Source organism: Antechinus flavipes, chromosome 6, assembly GCF_016432865.1.
Source record: "Antechinus flavipes isolate AdamAnt ecotype Samford, QLD, Australia chromosome 6, AdamAnt_v2, whole genome shotgun sequence".
In the NCBI taxonomy this organism is placed as follows: Eukaryota; Metazoa; Chordata; class Mammalia; order Dasyuromorphia; family Dasyuridae; genus Antechinus; species Antechinus flavipes.
The window spans coordinates 216712505-216732207 of record NC_067403.1 but is presented as its reverse complement, the minus strand read 5'-3'; the positions used below and the strand labels follow the sequence as shown (position 1 = coordinate 216732207).

Genomic DNA, 19703 nt, shown 5'->3' with positions numbered 1-19703 from the left:
ATATTAAGTGCTCTTGGATAGGCCGAGCAAATATAATAAAGATGACAATACTCCCTAAACTAATCTATTTATTTAGTGCTATACCAATCAGACTTCCAAGAAAATATTTTAATGATTTAGAAAAAATAACAACAAAATTCATATGGAACAATAAAAAGTCGAGAATCTCAAGGGAATTAATGAAAAAAAAATCAAATGAAGGTGGTCTAGCTGTACCTGATCTAAAATTATATTATAAAGCAGCAGTCACCAAAACCATCTGGTATTGGCTTAGAAATAGATTAGTTGATCAGTGGAAAAGGTTAGGTTCACAAGACAGAATAGTCAACTATAGCAATCTAGTGTTTGACAAACCCAAAGATTCTAAATTTTGGGATAAGATTTCATTATTTGATAAAAACTGCTGGGATAACTGGAAATTAGTATGGCAGAAATTAGGCAAGGACCCACACTTAACACCACATACCAAGATAAGATCAAAATGGGTCCATGACCTAGGCATAAAGAACGAGATTATAAATAAATTAGAGGAACATAGGATAGTTTATCTCTCAGACTTGTGGAGGAGAAAGAAATTTGTGACCAAAGATGAACTAGAGACCATTACCAATCACAAAATAGAAAATTTTGATTATATCAAATTAAAAAGCCTTTGTACAAACAGAACGAATGCAAACAAGATTAGTAGGGAAGTAACTAACTGGGAAAACATCTTTACAATTAAAGGTTCTGATAAAGGCCTCATTTCCAAAATATATAGAGAACTGACTCAAATTTATAAAAAATCAAGCCATTCTCCAATTGATAAATGGTCAAAGGATATGAACAGACAATTTTCAGATGAAGAAATTGAAACTATTACCACTCACATGAAAGAGTGTTCCAAATCACTATTGATCAGAGAAATGCAAATTAAGACAACTCTGAGATATCACTACACTCCTGTCAGATTGGCTAAGATGACAGGAAAAAACAATGATGAATGTTGGAGGGGATGCGGGAAAACGGGGACATTGATGCATTGTTGGTGGAGTTGTGAACGAATCCAGCCATTCTGGAGAGCGATCTGGAATTATGCCCAAAAAGTTATCAAACTGTGCATACCCTTTGATCCAACAGTGTTTCTATTGGGCTTATACCCCAAAGAGATACTAAAAAAGGGAAGGGGACCTGTATGTGCCAAAATGTTTGTAGCAGCCCTGTTTGTAGTGGCTAGAAACTGGAAAATGAATGGATGCCCATCAATTGGAGAATGGCTGGGTAAATTGTGGTATATGAATGTTATGGAATATTATTGCTCTGTAAGGAATGACCAGCAGGATGAATACAGAGAGGCTTGGAGAGACCTACATGGACTGATGCTAAGTGAGATGAGCAGAACCAGGAGATCATTATACACTTTGACAACGATATTGTATGAGGATGTATTCTGATGGAAGTGGATTTCTCTGACAAAGAGACTTAACTGAGTTTCATTGGAGAAATGATGGACAGAAACAGCTACACCCAAAGAAGGAATACTGGGAAATGAATGTAAACTATTTGCATTTTTGATTTTCTTCCCGAGTTATTTTTACCTTCTGAATCCAATTCTCCCTGTGCAACAAGAGAACTGTTTGGTTCTGCAAATATGTATTGTATCTAGGATATACTGCAACATGTTTAGCATATATAGGACTGCTTGCCATCCTGGGGGGGGGGGGGAGGAGGGAGGGCGGGGAAAAAACGAAACATAAGTGATTGCAAGGGATAATGTCGTGTAGAAATTATCCTGGCATGGATTCTGTCAATGCGAAGTTATTATTAAATAAAATAAAATTTATAAAAAAAAAAAAAATAAAGTGCTAAAGTAGGATCTAATGTCCTTTTAGCTCAAGTAAAATCTTAGACAAAGCAAAAGCAAAAAATAGACCTAATGAAAAGAAATAAGCAGAAAAACTACATTTTGCTAAAAGGTACTTCCTGACTCTAGACAATAAAGCAATATTTAAAATTTATAGCAAGTTTTTCTGATAAAGGCTTCTTTTCTCAAATATATAGAAAATGGAGACAGATTTATCAAAACAAGAGCCAATTCTCAATTGAAAAATTTGCCAAGAAATATGAACAGGCAGATTTTGGAAGACAACATCAAATCCATCTCTAATCTTGTGAAAAATGCTCTAAATTATTACTTTTTGGAGAAATGCATTTAAAATAACTCTGAGGTACAACTTTACACATATCAGAAAAGATAAATGCGGGAAGGGCTTAGAGAAAATAGGTACACTAATGAAGTGATGGTAAAGTTGTGGATTGATCCAACTATTCTACAGAATAATTTAGAACTATGCCTAAATGGCTATAAAATACTGAGTATCCTCTGTACTACTAGGTCTGTACATCAGAAAGACAAAAGGAAAAGAACATATTCACACATATTTATATGTGAATATATCCTTTTCCTTCTTGTGTGTGTGAATATGTGTGTGTACACACATACATAAAAATTTTGTGTTCTGCCAAATAATTAGAAATTGATATAATATCAATCAAATAGGAATGGCTGAACAAGTTATGAAATATGTGATAATACTATTATGCTATTAGAAATGATAAGGGGAATGGTTTCAGAAAAAGCATAGGAAGACCTATATGAACTGATACAAAATGAAATAAGCAGAAACAAAAGATCAATCTATACAGTAACAGCAATATTATAATGATGATCAATAGTCAAAATACTTAGCTACACTGATAAATATAACGTCGATACAAGAGAATTCTAAAGCACTCATGACAAAAAAAAATGATATCCATTGCTCATAAGTTAGAGAATGGCTGAATAAGATATGATATGTGAATGTTATGGAATATTGTTGTTCTATGAGAAATAATCAGGAGGATGATATCAGAAAGACCCAGAGAGACTTAGATGTACTGATGATAAGTGAAGTGAGTAGAAGCAAGAGAACGTTGTGTACAGATTATGTGATAATCAATTCTAATAAACATGGCTCTTTTCAATAGCAAGGCAATTCAGCCCAGTTCCAAGGGTCTTATGATGAAGAGAGCCATCTGCATCCAGAGAGAGAACTGCGGGCACTGAGTATGGATCACAAAAGAATATTTTCATTTTTTTGTTGTTTAGTGCTTGCATTACCCTTTCTCATTTTTTCCCTTTTTTTGTCTGATTTTTTTTTGTGCAGCATGATAATTATGGAAATATGTATAGAAGAAGTGCACATATTTAACATAAAAAATAATATCCACTTTCAAAGAACAAGCTGATGAACTCTAAGTAAAAATTGAAGTATAGTTTTCTCATTTTTTTTTTCCTTTTCTGGAATGATATGCTAATTTGGAAATACGTTTTGCATGAATTCATATGTATACTTGATAAAAGTAGCAAGAGGCAGGTAGAGAATTTGGAACTCAATTTTTTTACTATCAAAAAAAAAAATAAGGGACAGCTAGATAGCGCAGTGGATAGAGCGCTAGCCCTGGAGTCTGGAGGACCCAAGTTCAAATTCAGCCTCAGATACTAGCTGTGTGAAACTGGGCAAGACATTTAACTCCAATTACCTCAAATACAAACAAATAGATATTAGAAACAAAAACAAAAACAAAAAGCAAATAAAGATTTGAAAAGTTTTGGCAAAGAGAAATTTGGAAAGTTCTGAAGACACTAAACTCATTAAAAGTATTGGGAAAATAATTAATCAATTAATTAATTTATAAGCTGGAAATCAGTAGACAAAGAAAGGCAACCCAGCTTAGCCCTTAGATCATTTATAATATAATTGGGAAGACAAAACTGACATACATAATGATTAAAGAACACCACCCTCACAATATCACAGTGTAAGGAAGTGACTAAAATTTTTGGATAACGAGCTAACTTCTTACAAGTCACAGAATTTGTAATTACTATTCTTGAGAAGGATCAAAAGAACTGTCAATGAACTTTAGGAAGCTCAGCAGAGCAGTTAAAAAACCATTGTGAATTATAGAATGAGGCTGAGAAAATGTTCTCAAGAATTATAGTTATCATTTCACATGTGTACACTATAATGTAAAAGCTAATTTAATAATACAGTCTGCACATGGAGTTTGCACTATTTAAGTGGGTTCTGAGCTTTTGGAACAGCACTGTTTTATTGGTATGGAGTACTCCTAATATGGAAATTTGCTCTATCAATAGAGATTTATATCGGATGGTAATTTACAGACTTAGACTCTTGTCTGAGTCATTGAGAGATTAATCTGCTTGTCCCAAAATCATACAGCTAGCAGGTGTCAGACACAAGACTTGAACTCTGGTTTTCCTCACTTTGAGGTAGGATCTTTATCCCACTATGCCATAGCTGCTATGGCATTAATGAGTATTTGAACTAAATTATCTTTAATATTTTTATATGAGGGAGTGGGATGGGAAGCAAGGGAAAGCCTTCAAATGGAAAACTAGCTATTGCTGTTCCTGAAACAAATCCTAAAAAAAAAATTCTCTCTCAAAATCAGACTAAAATAGGAAATGTAATAAGGAATATTTGTCCAAACTCTTCTATACTAGAAATCTAATGTTTTGTCTCCTATATACTTCTCTCTTAACCTGTGTTCTTCCCTCCAATCTTGTGTCCAGTACCTCTCCACCAAATAAGCACATGTCATGCTGTTCACAATTAGTCATTTAGTAATGTGGCAATTTCTAATTTCATAAAAAGCCAAGAAAGTGACCCTATTTTCATTTAATCACTAATTCATCTAACAAACTCTTGTTATTCAGGTCCTGCTACATTTGTGCTATTGTTTTCCTCCTAAAGATGAGAACTAAAGCCGAATTTATCACTGGAGGAGTCAAGTTGATGCTGTGTTCTATATGCACTGGGACTATACAAATCAATTCATTCAATCAGTTGCTCAGCTCAGTCATACAACTTGACAATTTAGGCAGTCAATTCAGAAGGGGGAAGAGAGGGGAAATCAATCAAACTTGTTTAACTAAACTAGCCTGTCAAGTCACAGCCCAATTTTATTAGGAGCCTTAATGTGGTATAGCAGAGAGTGGACTGGTTCTGAAGTCACAGCACCTGGGTTCAAATCTCACTTCTGATATTTAATAATCATGAGATCTTGCTAGGCTTCTGTATCCAATTTTTAATAGGAGGCCATTGCACTAAATGTACTAAACTCTAGTTCTTTGAATACTAGATATATGATCCTATGACCTAGTTCTGCTCCTTACTACCTATATGATTCTGGGAAAATCACTTTCTCTCAGCCTCAGTTTTCCCAATTATAAAACAAGAGAGAAAGGTAGATTACATGATTTAAAGTTCCTCTCTAATTTTCAGTCAATGATAGCTGATCTTGTATAGATTTCCTACTATTCCTTCCCACTGCCATGTTTCAGGTGAGAATCCCAAAACTGGATCTAGCTGAGTTTTTGACAAAACTCAGAAAAGGGGATCCAAGGGTCCTAGAAGTCTGAGGACTCTGCCAGCAGAGAATACGCCCATAGAGATTACAAAATGATTTTAATGATGGTCACAACTAGAAGTCCCTTTTATTGTTGTTTCCAAAAGAATAATATTTCAGGGGTCACATTTGTCTTGTCAGAGGATATGGCCCATTTCCAATGTCACAACTGCTCATTAATTAAACCATTATATTGACTGGACCCAGGACCGTAAATAGTTGCATTATTAATTTCACCCTCTGCCTATTTTGTCCCAGAGTCTGCAAGAATCTGCAAGAGTTCTTATTTCTGCTGCACACCTTTGACAATCTAAGACAAATTCCCTTAAATACTTTCAGGACTTTTTCTTCATTCCTTTCAACCATACATAGGACATAATAATCAGAATCCAAAGATGGTTAAATTGTGCTTCCAGAACAAGGAAGAGCTAATAGTACTTACAGATGTAAATACTATAAAATGCTTCTGTTTGAATAAGATACACTATATCCACTGAAGCAGAAACATCCAGCCCTTCATCCTTTCAACAAATATTTGCCAAGTGACAATAATCATCATTGTTATCATTTACCTCATCGTGGCATGTTAGTAACTGGGATCTCAAACTCTATAACAATGAAATTCAAGCTCTTAATGTCCTTAATTCAATTCTATAAATTCAATTCAACTCAAATCAGTTGAAGCTGGAAAGACTTTATAGCCTTTCTATGAAATTCTATGATACTTTTAAGATTATAAATATAGACCGAGGCCAGATCATGGAGACAAAATTAAAAAGTCTGAGTTTTATTCAGCTCACAATGTAGAGCACTTCTTTAACGGACAGAAACCTCTTATGGTAGGGAAATTCTAAAGACTAGTTTCTTGCAATCTCTTAATTTCCCTCTGGGAGTCCCAAAACCTTTGGGCATTCTACATCACAGTAAAGAAAAAAGTCCTCTATAAGTGTGCACAAACCTATTCAGGCTAAATTTTATGTTTTCTTCCCATTCACAAAATATACCTATTTATATTTTAGGGATGTTTTCTCTTACATTTCCAAACGATTTATTTTACTTTCCAAGTATTTCTTCTCAATACCATTCTATTCTGCCCTCTGTGAGCTCCTCTATAATATCTTAAAAAGCCCATTTCTGCTATTATTTGCTGTCACATTTTAAATTCCCTATACATTCTCAGGCTTCCTCTCAGGATTTTGCTTTCCTTATTTATTCCCTATGAAACTTACTGCATTCCAGATTCCTGCTCTATATCCATGGAACAATTTTTTGTTTGTTTTTGTAGTGATAGTGCCTAACACAATGGGTGGTACAAAGTAGACCCTTGATAAATAGTTGCTGATTGAACCTATGACACAATATTCCCATTTCTTATCTCAGTTATTTTTCTGACATATAGGCTCTTCTTTCACTATTATAGCTTCCCTTCATCTTTAGAACTGTAGACTTCAAGACTTAAATATAGAAGAGGCTCTGGAAGATATCTCTTTTTTTTCTTTTTTCTTTTCTTTTTTTTTTTAATAACTTTTTATTGATAGAACGCATGCCAGGGTAATTTTTTACAGCATTATCCCTTGCATTCACTTCTCTTCCGATTTTTCCCCTCCCTCCCTCCCTCCCTCTCTCCACCCCTTCCCCTAGATGTCAAACAGTCCTTTACCTGTTGAATAGGTTACAGTATATCCTAGATACAATATATGTGTGCAGAACCGGACAGTTTTCTTGTTGCACAGGGAGAATTGAATTCAGAAGGTATAAATAACCCGGGAAGAAAAACAAAAATGCAAGCAGTTTATATTCATTTCCCAGTGTTCTTTCTCTGGGTGTAGCTGCTTCTGTTCTGGAAGATATTTAATCCAACTCCCAAATTTAACAAAAGAAAGTAAACTAAAGCCCAGAGTGACTTTCCCAAGTAGATACTAGAAAATATCAGAAAGATTTTAATGTAGGTCCTCTCATTTCAAATCCAATATACTTTAATCTTCAGCTGTCAGCACCATAAAATTTGTCAAAAACCTCAAATTTAATCTCTTCTGAACATCATTTTTCCCCAATGTGAAAACAGGCTTGTTGAATGCTAGGAAAAGAAGATTCTTTAGTGGGTATCCACTGTTATGTGTCTTTGGATACGAATGGATGGATTCCAAGATAAACTTTATGTTGGTCAATATTTTAGGAAGAATAGTAATAAGACCTGGATTTATTCCAGCATCCTGTTTGGGCCTCATAGTTTTGAGGTCACCAGGAGTTCTTTACAATGTTTGGGTTATGGAACCTTCTGGCAATCTAGTGAAGACTATGGACCACTTCCTAGAATGTTGTTTTGTAAATGCACAAAATAAAATACATGGGATTACAAAGGAAATAAATTATATTAAGGAACAGTTATGAAAAATTTTACAAAATTCGGAGATCTTTGAAAATCTATCATAGAATTAAGAGTTTATAAAGGTTAAGGAACCCTGCATTTGAAGGAACATATAAAAGGGGAGAAAAAAATAGTTATACTCTGAAAATTGTAATCTATGTCTTATCTCCCAGTTTTGGAGAAGAAGAATTTATGTGTTGGACTTACTCCTAAAATTGCCTTGTTTAATAGTACTTTTCCAAGGACTATGTAAATGTAATTTCCTTGATTTTAAAGACAAATGAGGCTGGTTCTACTTTTTTGAATGACAAGGAATAAGGCTTTACTGGCCACACAAAAACCCCAAGTGACCAGCTAAATGTTGCCCCCTTAGCCCATCAAAATAAGCTTGAGCCATAAAGAGAAGGGGGGAGGAAAAGGGGGCTATGTTTAGCAGACTGATGAATTGCCACATAATGGTTAATCCCCTCTGTTAGAAACCGCCACAAAGTTCTGCAAAAAAAGTATGACTATAAGAATATTACTCTTATCTAGGATATACTGTAACATATTAAACATGTATAGGATTGCTTGCCATCTGGGGGAGGGGGTGGAGGGAGGGAGGGGAAAAATCAGAACAGAAGTGAGTACAAGGGATAATGCTGTAAAAAATTACCCTGGCATGGGTTCTGTCAATAAAAAGTTATTTTAAAAAAAGAATATTACTCTTCAACATAGGCCATGTCTGTTTTAAAGTCCTCTTGTCTCTGGTCTAATGAATCATTCTTGACAGATTACCCTACTTTGGCTCACTATTCTATCTTGGTGTTTGGCTTCTGTGAACTTTCTATGTTCAAATTAAACTCTCAGTTTGCTCCAACCCCTAACTCCCTGTCTTTTCTTGACTCATTCAGGAGTCTTGTCTTCCCAGTTCAATGGCATGACAGTAAGTTGAGTAAATTAAAGAGGTGGTAGCCCATTTGCAAATTGCCCAGTTTCCGATTACGAGCCATGACACACATACATCGTTTGACTGCTGCTGCAAAGATTTGGCTCTTCTACTTTTCATACATCCAGATTCCTTCTCTGAAGCTATTTCAATTGCAATTCACCTAGAATAATAAGGACAACTTAAAAAGAAACTGTGTAATGCAGAAGCTGTTTGGGAGGATTTAATTGAAGTGCATAAAATCTTAAATAGTACAGATAATCTCAACTAATTTCAGTCCAGCACAGATGACAAGGCAAGTGAGCATGAATTAAAATTACAGATAAACACATTCTGAACAGATGTTGGAAAGAACTTTTTTTCCCTTCACTGAAAGCCATAAACATGCAACAGAGCCCACCAAAGTCATTCGAGACATTCAAGATACAATTAGAGACGATCACGAAGGGAATAAAATACTGGGGAGAGTGTCAAGAATTTTCGAATTGGCCAAATGGTCTCTGTTCTCTCCCACAAGTATTCCAGTGAACAGTTTGTCAAGGTTGTTGCTTTGTTTTCTGTAACTGAGCATTTTGAGGGCCTTTTGTGCCCATATTTCCAATCAGGTTTTCACTGTTCCTGCTCCAGGCCAAAATCTGGAAATCAGCCCACTCCCCTTCTTTGCATCCCCTGCTCATACTTCAAGTGGTTTGGCTCCTGTTAGCCACATCATGGGAAGATAATGAGCAGGATAAACAAATACCATGCTGTCAGCAGAAACTGTCCAGTGAGTCCGAGAGAAATTGCAAAGCTGATTAAGGCTATCACAGGTAAGGCTGCCTATTACTGAGACCTTGAGCACTGGCAATCTCAGAACATACGATCCACCCACCCATCTCCATCCATCACCTCAATTCCATTTCCCCCCATGTATCCCGTTTTGTAGCTCTGCCTAGGAACACCCTGTCAGCTCTGTGGGCTTAACTAACTGCCTATCAGAGGCAGACGGTGAGCTTCATACTCTATATAAAAGGCTGTGGAATTAATTATTGTATTGGGCACAGTGCAATAACAGATCAGGCAAAGGTGGCCGGTTGATGGCTAAAGATCGCTTGTATTCCTGGGTTTGATGTCACAGTTCAGTTGCTTAGAACATGGAACTAGGGAAGTCCCATTCTGGATCTTGATTCCCATTCAGAACAATTGGTTTTTCCCAGAGAAAGTCTTGTCTGTGACCACATAGTGTTTCTCTCATCCTGGAGTAAAGTCAGGTCTTTGAAGACATTTGTTCATTTTTCATTTTGTTATTATCATCCCAGACCAAAACACAATGCCTTGAATACAGTATAGTTACTTAATGAATGCCTGCTGAATGGATGAACTGATCAGTCCAGTGGGGAACAAAATGAGAATATGTGGCTGGTTCACCAAGATAAAATAAAAGAAAGAAAGAATTCAATTTTTGCTGAGAGGAAAAATCTACTGACAAACTCAGGAGCATTTACTTCATAAATAAAGGACCACATGGATGAACTCTTGCACCGTTCCAAAGCAAACAGTGTCCCAAGGAAGCATCACAATCCCTTATGTGGTAAGAAGGAGGGTCACTGAATCCATTGCCATCTTCTTCTTGTCTTCTGGCATTGAGACATCAGAACTCATCCAGTATGATATCACTGTGTTCTCTCACTGAATCTTGATGGCACAAAATCAGGAATTCTAAGAGCTATTATTTAATCGCATCTGTAGAGGGGTAAAGAGCAAAAACATACCACAGTAGATCCCTCAGAAGAAAGCCCCAGTTTGTCATTCTGAGTTTCTGCAGGTAAAACAGCCTAAAATGAAAAGCTCAAATTCCCCCATGCTATGCATGAGAAAGGTTTGATTTCAACTTCTGAGGAGTGACTCTTGCAGCACAGTTTTATTTTATTTTGCTCGTCCTCAGAAACAGCCTTGACTTTCCCACTGAGACAGAGAAAGATGATAAATATGCTAATTGTAGGGCCTTCCTGGGCAGATATTGAAGAAACCAGAAGCCTCTCTCTTTCTTGTAATCAATAACTTCAGGGTGACAGAAGCCATACATTTGTATTACACTGCCGTTTTCTTCAATGAAATGCACGTTTCAGCTCATCAAGCAGAGACTACCCTTGGTGGAGCCAGGCAACATAAGACTCAAATCCATTCAATTCTGGTGCAGCCATACAGTATACAAGAGAAAAATTGCTTTACATAGAAATTGAGTATTTCTCACCTTTTCATTACTTTGTTTTAGAAAAAGTGGGAAGAGAAGACAATGGAATAATTTGGATCTGCAGGAGCCTACCAGGCTCCCTAATGCTAGTCAGAATAGTAATTGTCAATTCTACTCCTTCAGGGGGGACTTTAATGACAAGAAGTGGAAGACAGGGGAGAGGGGGGCAAATAAATATTCAAAAATAAAAACTCCTAACACATACAGATAGAATTTTTGCCGCATCTAATGTTTTCCTAAAGAAACAAAGTATGATGAAGAAATGTAGAGTAATATTCATGGGGAGAAGGTGTGATGAAGAAATGTAAAGTAACATTCATGGGGAGAAGAATTTAGAACAAACATTTTAAGTGGAATAATGATAACTGGTTTAACTTCATGAGAGTTAAATGAGATTTTGAAGGGACATGGGACATCCAGAACCATCTTTCTTTTTTCAGATGAGAACTTTGAAAACAGAAAGACTAAATAAATTTCCTAAACTCTCCCAAGAAGTGGGATTTGAACCTAGGACTTTTTTCTACCATATCATGCTACATCCTAAAATGAACTTTTCATGATTGAGAAAACACAATGCTTACTCTCTACCAAAAATACTTCTCTAACATTTGGATGGTCTGAATTGCAAAGTAATATCTAGAGGAAAACAAATGCAGGTTGATTATCACAGTTCTGGGCTACCTACCTAAAATCTAGGAAGAAGATGATTCACTACTTAAAGAGATAGCAGAGAGAAGAAAAAAGGAAAAGCTACTAAATAGCTTCCATTAACAATTGAATATTTGGGGGAAGATGGAGAAGAGGGCTAGATTTTTAGATTTCACCTGGTTTGAAGACAGAATTTGCCATAGTTATGACAGACACTGCCTCCTTTTTATCAGCCAAAATGAAATTCCCCATAAAATATCATCCTACATTTTAAAGAGGCTCCCATTGCCTCATTTAAAAAGGAAATGGTTGCACATCAAGGCTAAATGATTTAACCAACATTTCACTTATAGTCAGAGGAATATATAAAATTTGAGCAAGTTTTTCTGGAACTAGAGCCAGTATTCTTTCCATTTACCACTCTACTTTCTCTTTCAACATACATGATGCTCCCTCCACATTTTAGCATGTGCCTATCATGATTTGCTTTAAGTATTTTACTTTCTACTGTAGTGGTGATGGACGTTTTCCTAGAGAAGGGAAATGTGAAAATTTGTTTCTTTGGACTATTTATGTTTACTGTAAAATTTTTGTTATTGTTGTTTAGTGAATGGGGGAAACGTTGGGAATGAGATAATAAATTATGTAGAAATAATAAATATTTTTAAAGTTTTTAAAAATAAGAATAATCATCACAAGATAACCAAGACTTTAATGATTGAACTTTTCCAAATTTAGCTGGACTGATCTTAGACAATAGACAACTTATTGTCCAAACTAAACCAAAATATCATGCAACAAACCAGAAACTCTTTTAAGATACCAGGGCTTCTTCTCTACTGGCATGATATTTGATAAGGTAAAAATCACTTTTATGCCTTGATGAAGCATCAGAAGATTTTAATGGAGGTTAAGGTTGCATCTTGAGAGCAAATTATCTTGAATCCAAAGAATATGAGATTGCATAAGAGAGAGTTAGCTTCCAGGAACAGAGTGATGATAGAATTGCTATACTTTGAATTGTTCAGACTCTGTCGGAAAGACTGCTTAGTTCTAGTTGCCAAAGTTTAGGAAATAACTTGGATCTTTGCCAAACATGGGCATCCATAATGGTGAATAGTCTTGAGCACACAAATAGTTGAGAAATGGTTACATGGACTGGGAATGTTTATCACAGAAAAGAGAGAAGACACAGGGAGAGATTAATGGCTGTCTTCAAATGTATTAAGGCCTATCATGTGGAAGAGGCCAGAAACAGAACCATGTGTTAAAGTTACAAATTTAGGTTGGATATAAAGAAGAACTTCCTAACAATGAAAGATATCTTGAAGAGATGGATGGATAGATGAGTAAAGGAATGAATGAATGAAAAACATGTCTTTTAAGCACTTACTTAAAGTGTAAAGCAATGTGTTCAATTCTTGGAGTACATATGGTAAAGTGAGACCATCTCCTCTTTCCAGGAGCTCACAGTCTAATGTAGGAAATCCCACAAATGAAAGGATTTTGGTGGGTGTCATTTGGAAATGTCATGGACAAGCAGATGGCAGTATGTCTTTCTATATTGACATTTTCACTGACAAAATCCTATCATTGTCTCATGTTCATTAAACATAACTGGTATTATTTTCTCCAGCATCTCAGCATCTTCAAACAGAGGATAGATGGCCTGTTATATTAAATATTTCATGATGAGAGTTCCTTTCTAGAACTGACTAGGTTGGAACCAGAGGTTCTTAACTTTTTTGAGTCATGAATCTATTTGGTAATATGATGATACTTATGGACTCTTCCAAATCAAGTTTTTAATGCATAGAAATAAATACATAGGAAACCAGTTCTACTGATATATGGTTATCAAAATATTATTTCACATAAATTTATGAACCCTAGTGGATGGTTTGCTGACAACCTTTCTAACTCTCAAATTCTATGATTTGGGAACAAAAAGTCTGTTTCATTGAAATCAAGTGTCTTCCTCACCAAAGTTAGACTCAGAAATTATTAGCTGAGTCCTTCCTTGCAAAATAGGGGAAGAAATATCAGGGTTGGTGAAAGGTATGAAGAATGTTAATGCAAAACAAAGTTCTAACAGAAAAGATAAAACCCAATCTAATGAAATAGGTCAGAGCAATGAAAATCCTCCTGCATCTCCGTGCCCCAATCAATGAATTCCCTCTAATAAAATCATAAATCGAAGAAGGCTTACAAAAATTCAGTCCCACTTGACACCAACAAAATCAAGTGATGGATTTTGCATTACATTATGAGTTTCACCTAACAACCCAATTGGCTATTAATAATGGACGACTCCTAAAAAACAATTTCACTGGACCATTGCAAAGCTGAAGAACCTTTCCAGTGGACAGGATTTTGAGGAATGAATTCCAAAAAAACTCCAGGCATTATTTTTAATATCTCTTTATTTGGTCCCCCACATACAAGATGTTATCTGCAGGCTGCATTTTCCCTGAAAAGTTTTCACATAATTGTCCACTTATACCAAGCTGAGCAAAAATATTTTGATCTAAGGACAATGTATTCCAGAGGGAAGTACAGGTATAGAGAACAGAGGGTTAAAAATATGATTCTTTATCCCCCCACTTCTATGTCCAAATTGAGAAGTAATATCACTAGAGTCCTTGTAATTCTGGAAATAAGATGTGAAGGTAAACCAGACAGATCTGTTTCATGAAAACCAAATATCTGTCCTGCCCAAGGATTTGACATTTCAGTATTTTCTTCCTTGCAGAAAGTAAAAGGTAATCAAAATTCTAACAGAATGGCAATTGTCAATGTGAGGAGAGGTAGTATGAATAGAGAGCTAGCCTCAGAGCCAGGAAGCCAAGCATTCAATTCTCACCTCTGATAAAGCTCCTTAACTTCTCACTGTCTCAGGGAACACAAAAATTGTAAGTTAAAGAAGAGGAGTCAATTTACATTGGTGGAAGGAATATACTGACTAGGAATTTCCTATACTGATAAAATCACAGGTATAGTTCAAAATGAAAAAGTGATAAGAATAACATTAATACACAGTATTGCACTGAGCTATTTATTTTCCAACATATTACCTTTCTCTTATCAATAAAGACAAGGTGATTTATGTGAAAGAATGTTGGACTTTAAGGAAGGAGAAAGCCAGATTCAAACTGGAGCTCTGATACTTAGTAGCTGCATAATACTGAGAAGTTATTTCACTTCCCTGAATCGTAGTTCCCTCATTTATAAAATTGTGATGGATGAGGAGAGAGAGCAATAGGAATAGGGGATAAGGATAAGCATGGGATTGGGATGGAAGTGGGAATAAAAATAATAATGGGGATGAATATATAGCTATAAGGATGGATTGGGATGCACCTAGGTTGCTCAGTGGTTAGAGCACCATTTTGGAGTCATGAGGGTTCATCTTCCTTAGTTCAAATCCAGTCTCTGACACTTACTAGCTGCATAACTCTGAGCAAATCACTTAACTATTTTTGTCTTAATTTGCCTCATAAGTAAAATGAGCTGGAGAAGGAAACAGCAACCATTCTAGAATCTTTGCCAAAGAAAACCCCAAATGAAGTCATAAACAGTCAGACATACCTGAAATAACTAAATAACAAAGGGAAATGTATGGATATATGAAAGAAATAGGGGTGAAGATGGAGATTGGGTTAGAGATAGGAATAGGAACGGGGATTAAGATGGTGAAGGGGATAAACACAGGAAGAGAGAATAGGACCGGAAGGGACATAAGAATGGGAATAGGGACTGTATTTTCAGTTGAGGAAACTCCCCCTACCAATGTAGATCAGTACCTTCTCTATAACTTACAGGCAAAGGCGGTTGATCAGGGAGCCGGGCTAAGATAAAAGAATTTCCCAGAGTCATTTAGCCAGTATACAGTCAGAGATGGGATTTGAATCCAGTTCAGTCTATCATTCTAACCATTATTGCTGCCTGTCTTATGCAAGATAGGTTATATATCACAGATAGCCATGATGACAAACAATATCACAAAAATTAAAAAATAATAACTTATAATTTTGTAGTATATCCCAGGCACTATCTCTGGGATCACTGAAAATATCCTTCTATATCTTCCTGGATCCTCACATCTCTTTCTAGCCCATGCTCTAAGGAAAGAAGTAAATATAGCAAATACTATGACGCTGCATGTTCCATTAGTAGCAGATTAATAAAAAATAATACTGGAGTGAGAGAAGAAGCAAATGTCTGACCGAGTATTCAAATCAATGTCTTCTTGACTCCAAGTCAAATATTTTATCTATTAGGTTATTCTCTAATAATACCTGACTCATGTTGTGAAGAAGTAGTTTTTACATTGCTGAAACTTCTGAGTCTATCCAAGTTCCTTTATAAATACAAACAAGTTTTCAGTATCTACTAGATGCAAAGCAGATGGTTTCTAATTAATAGTATGACCTTATTTCAGCTTGGTATGATCAACAGAAATTATCATCCCCAATTATAGTTAGGGAAACTGAGTCAGGGCATATTAAGAACTTTGCCCATGTTTGTAATAACTGACTAGTGTGAAAATATATTTAGTCTTGGTCTCCTGACTTTCACCATAGCAATCATTCCATCCTCTTATAAAAGGAATTTTATTTCCTCTTCTGTTCATTCTAGAAAACCATTAAGCCCTCATTCTTCCCAATCACCAACCCTCCTTCTCAATGTCCTCCAAATCTTGACTCACCTCTGCAGACGCTACAGCACTGGTTCTCTGGGAGAATGTGATCTTCCGCTGAGCAGTTCAAAGGAGGACACGTTTCAGTCACTTTTACTAAAACTCCACCCTAGAAGTCAAAGACACAAGGAGACAAAAGAATTTCAATACGATGAATCATCATTGGCAAAAGCATCCACTTAATATTCATCCTAAACAAAAATGGATGGTGAGGACCTGGAACAATTCTCCTCTAGCTTCATCTTATCCCATTTTCCTAAGCCAGCATCAATTTTGCTTTTAGATAAGTCTATATCCCAAATCAGTTTTTTTTTGTCCCTGAGGACCTAAGTACCTCCTGGTTCTTCATAGGGTGCTCAGGGATATTTAGCCAACCAATAACCTGATTTAATTCCACATTTATTAAGTGCCTACTATGTGCAAGGCAATTTGGTACTGTGGATAGAGAGCTAGCCTCGAGTTCAGATCACATCACACAGTGCATGCCTTAATAGAGCTTCATTCATTCATTTATAAATTCTAATAAGCTTTAAGTAGCTACTATATATAAGGCACCAGGGTTCTAGTTAGTAGCATGACCTTGTTTCAGTCCTGTGTGGTCAATAAAAATTATCATCATCAGTGATATTTAATCAGCCAGTAACCTGATTCCATTCCACATTTCCCTTAACAAACATTTAATACTGGCTATGTGATGCAGGGCATCTTATTTGCCAGTTTTAATTTCCATATCTATATGACAGGAAAGAAAAACAGCACCTATCTTATAGAATTGTTGTAGGATAAAATGAAATAATATAAGGAAAGTACTTTGCCAATCTAAAAGTTCCATGTGTTAAATTATTATTATTATTATTTAAATATTCAGTAAATATTAAGTACTTTTTATGAGTTGTCTTGACATTTCATGGATACGAAAGGAGCATGTAGGCTGTCTATCAATCAGCTGTCACATTTATTAAGTGACCATCCTATACTTTTTTTTCCCCAAGGTATACATCTAATAGTGTTCCTGCCCAATTCCTAATTTATAAAGAGCTGCAGATTTCCATGCTTACTGCAAGCCTATCCATGCACATGAAACAAATGTAAATGCAAAGTCATATTTCAAAGTCAAATATGATTTACTCTTGGACTAAGCATACTTTTGGATAATCCATGCTACTATTCCTTCTCTATCATGTATAATTCATAGAAGCTATATAAACTTATTCATGAGGGACAGGGCTTGGGCCTGTGACTTCATTCATGAAAGGATCTCCCAGGAGAGGAAAACCCTTTTACCAGCGTAGGTCAGCACATTCTCTGAAATTTCAATATTTAAGAAATTGTTTGAGACAATGAGAAATTAAGGGACTTGTCCAGGGTCTTACAACCAGTTTGTGTCAGAGACAGAAATTAAATACAGGTTTTAGTAACTCTGAATTACCGTTCCATGGCTGCCTCTAAGCTAGAAGTATAATAAATCTCTATTATCAAAACACTCCAGCACCCCCCAAAAACATATTTAGATAGAATCTAATAAGAAAAGGAAATAGGAGACAGAGTTAAATAGAAAAAGCATTATTTTTAGAATGAGAACTAGATTAGAATATGCATAATTACTTATTATAAATATATGTGATGGTGGGTGAACTACTTAGCCTCTCTGGACCTCAGTTCCCTCAATTGTAACATCAGTGGTTGAATCAAGTCATTGTTCAGGTTCCTTCTAATTCTAAAACCTATGATCTTATGAGAAGGAAGAAAGCGAATATTTTGAAATAAATTACCTCAAGAGCCAAGGAAGACAAAAGAAAAATATATCTTGTTAGAGCTCAAGATAGTTACCTACATAATATTGAATGAGAAATAAAACTCAATGAAAACTCCAGGTAAGCAACCCATCATGCCATCATCCCAGTCAAGTCAAGACCACCTTATTTGCATGTGCTTAAAACAACAGCAGCCACAAAGAATCAGAGGAGGCTGGATCCACTGGGGCAGTCAAAGTCGGAAAGTAAAAATTTCACAGTAAGGTCAAGGAAAGGCGAATGCTTGTCTGAACTGGTTGAGACACGTGTTTCTCCTTGCTTCTTGCTAAGTTTTGACCTGAAGGTCAAAACTTACAATTCGCCAGTAGGTGTGAGACTTTTTACTAGTTTGCTGGGATGCATTTATTTGCCAGGATGTTCAGCTACCGAAAAAGAAAACACAAAGTGCCAGACATGACAGCTGTGTTTTGGCCATTCATTCTTACTTCAATCTCTCCATGCCCTAAAGTCTGCTGTGGTCAACATTATCTGCTCCACTGCTATCAAAAATAAACTTTTTATAACATTATTCAAGCATATAACATATATCCACTCTTTCATTTAATGTTTCCTTCACTAGCAATCTCAGTTTAATAACAAATATACATATATGTATTATCTATTTATATGCATACACACATGTATGGGGGCCAGTGGGTATGTATATGAACATCTATCTACATATATATATATGTATGTATATACACATTTTTCAATGTATGTGTGTGTATGTATGTATATACATACATACACACACATACATTGAAAAATGTGTTCATACATATTCATATACATCCATACATGCATATAGATGGATGAATACTGCTATAAATCTTGCAAAGTGCCTTACATATATTATTTCCATGCGAGACTCTCAGCCACAATGGCACAATAAAGATTAGACTTGGATTCAGGAAGACCTAGCTGGACAGAGCCTTATTATTTTTGCATACTAGCTGTGTGATCATGGGAAATTCTCTCTTGATGGCTCAATGCTCCAAGCATTTCTCTGAGATCATGTTCTAGATAGGATGAAGTTCTGTATTAGTGGAGAGAATTTACATAATAAGAATACCCTTCATCAAAGGAATGACAGCTCTTCCCTCTGACAAAAAAAAAAAACTATCACTAGTATCATGCTCATTTTATAGACTGGAAAACTGAAATTCAAAGGGATTGACTTTTATTTACAGTTATATAGCTAGTTAGTATCAAAAATGAGTCTTATGTTCCTTTTTCTCCCTAGACTTAACATTCCATCCTTAATGAGACTGTCTACTCAAAGCTGTAGGGATGCTTCCACAAGATTGTTCTCAACAATTAACTACCCCGTGTTATAATTGTTGTTTCTAAAGCATCCCTGGGATCACTTCAGTGACACACCATGACACAATGAGTAAATACAACTAAATAGCTATTGAAGAAGCTAAATTAGTGATCTCTTTAAGGTTTGCATTCCTAACCTTTTTATTGCTTCATCAACCCCTTTGATAGTCTCGTAAAGGTTATGGACCCCTACACAAAATTGTGTTTTAAAATACATAAAACAAAAAAGATGGGATTACAACATAAACCAA

General features: G+C 35.7%; 1 protein-coding gene across 1 annotated transcript in view; it reads right to left on the bottom strand.

Moving 5' to 3' along the window:
• Positions 1-19703, bottom strand: part of NELL1 (neural EGFL like 1) — an 870390-nt gene that overhangs the window by 658568 nt on the left and 192119 nt on the right. The window contains exon 11 of the mRNA XM_051966758.1: positions 16343-16442. Within this exon, the coding sequence (XP_051822718.1) occupies positions 16343-16442 (100 nt within the window). The remainder of the gene's footprint in view (positions 1-16342; positions 16443-19703) is intronic.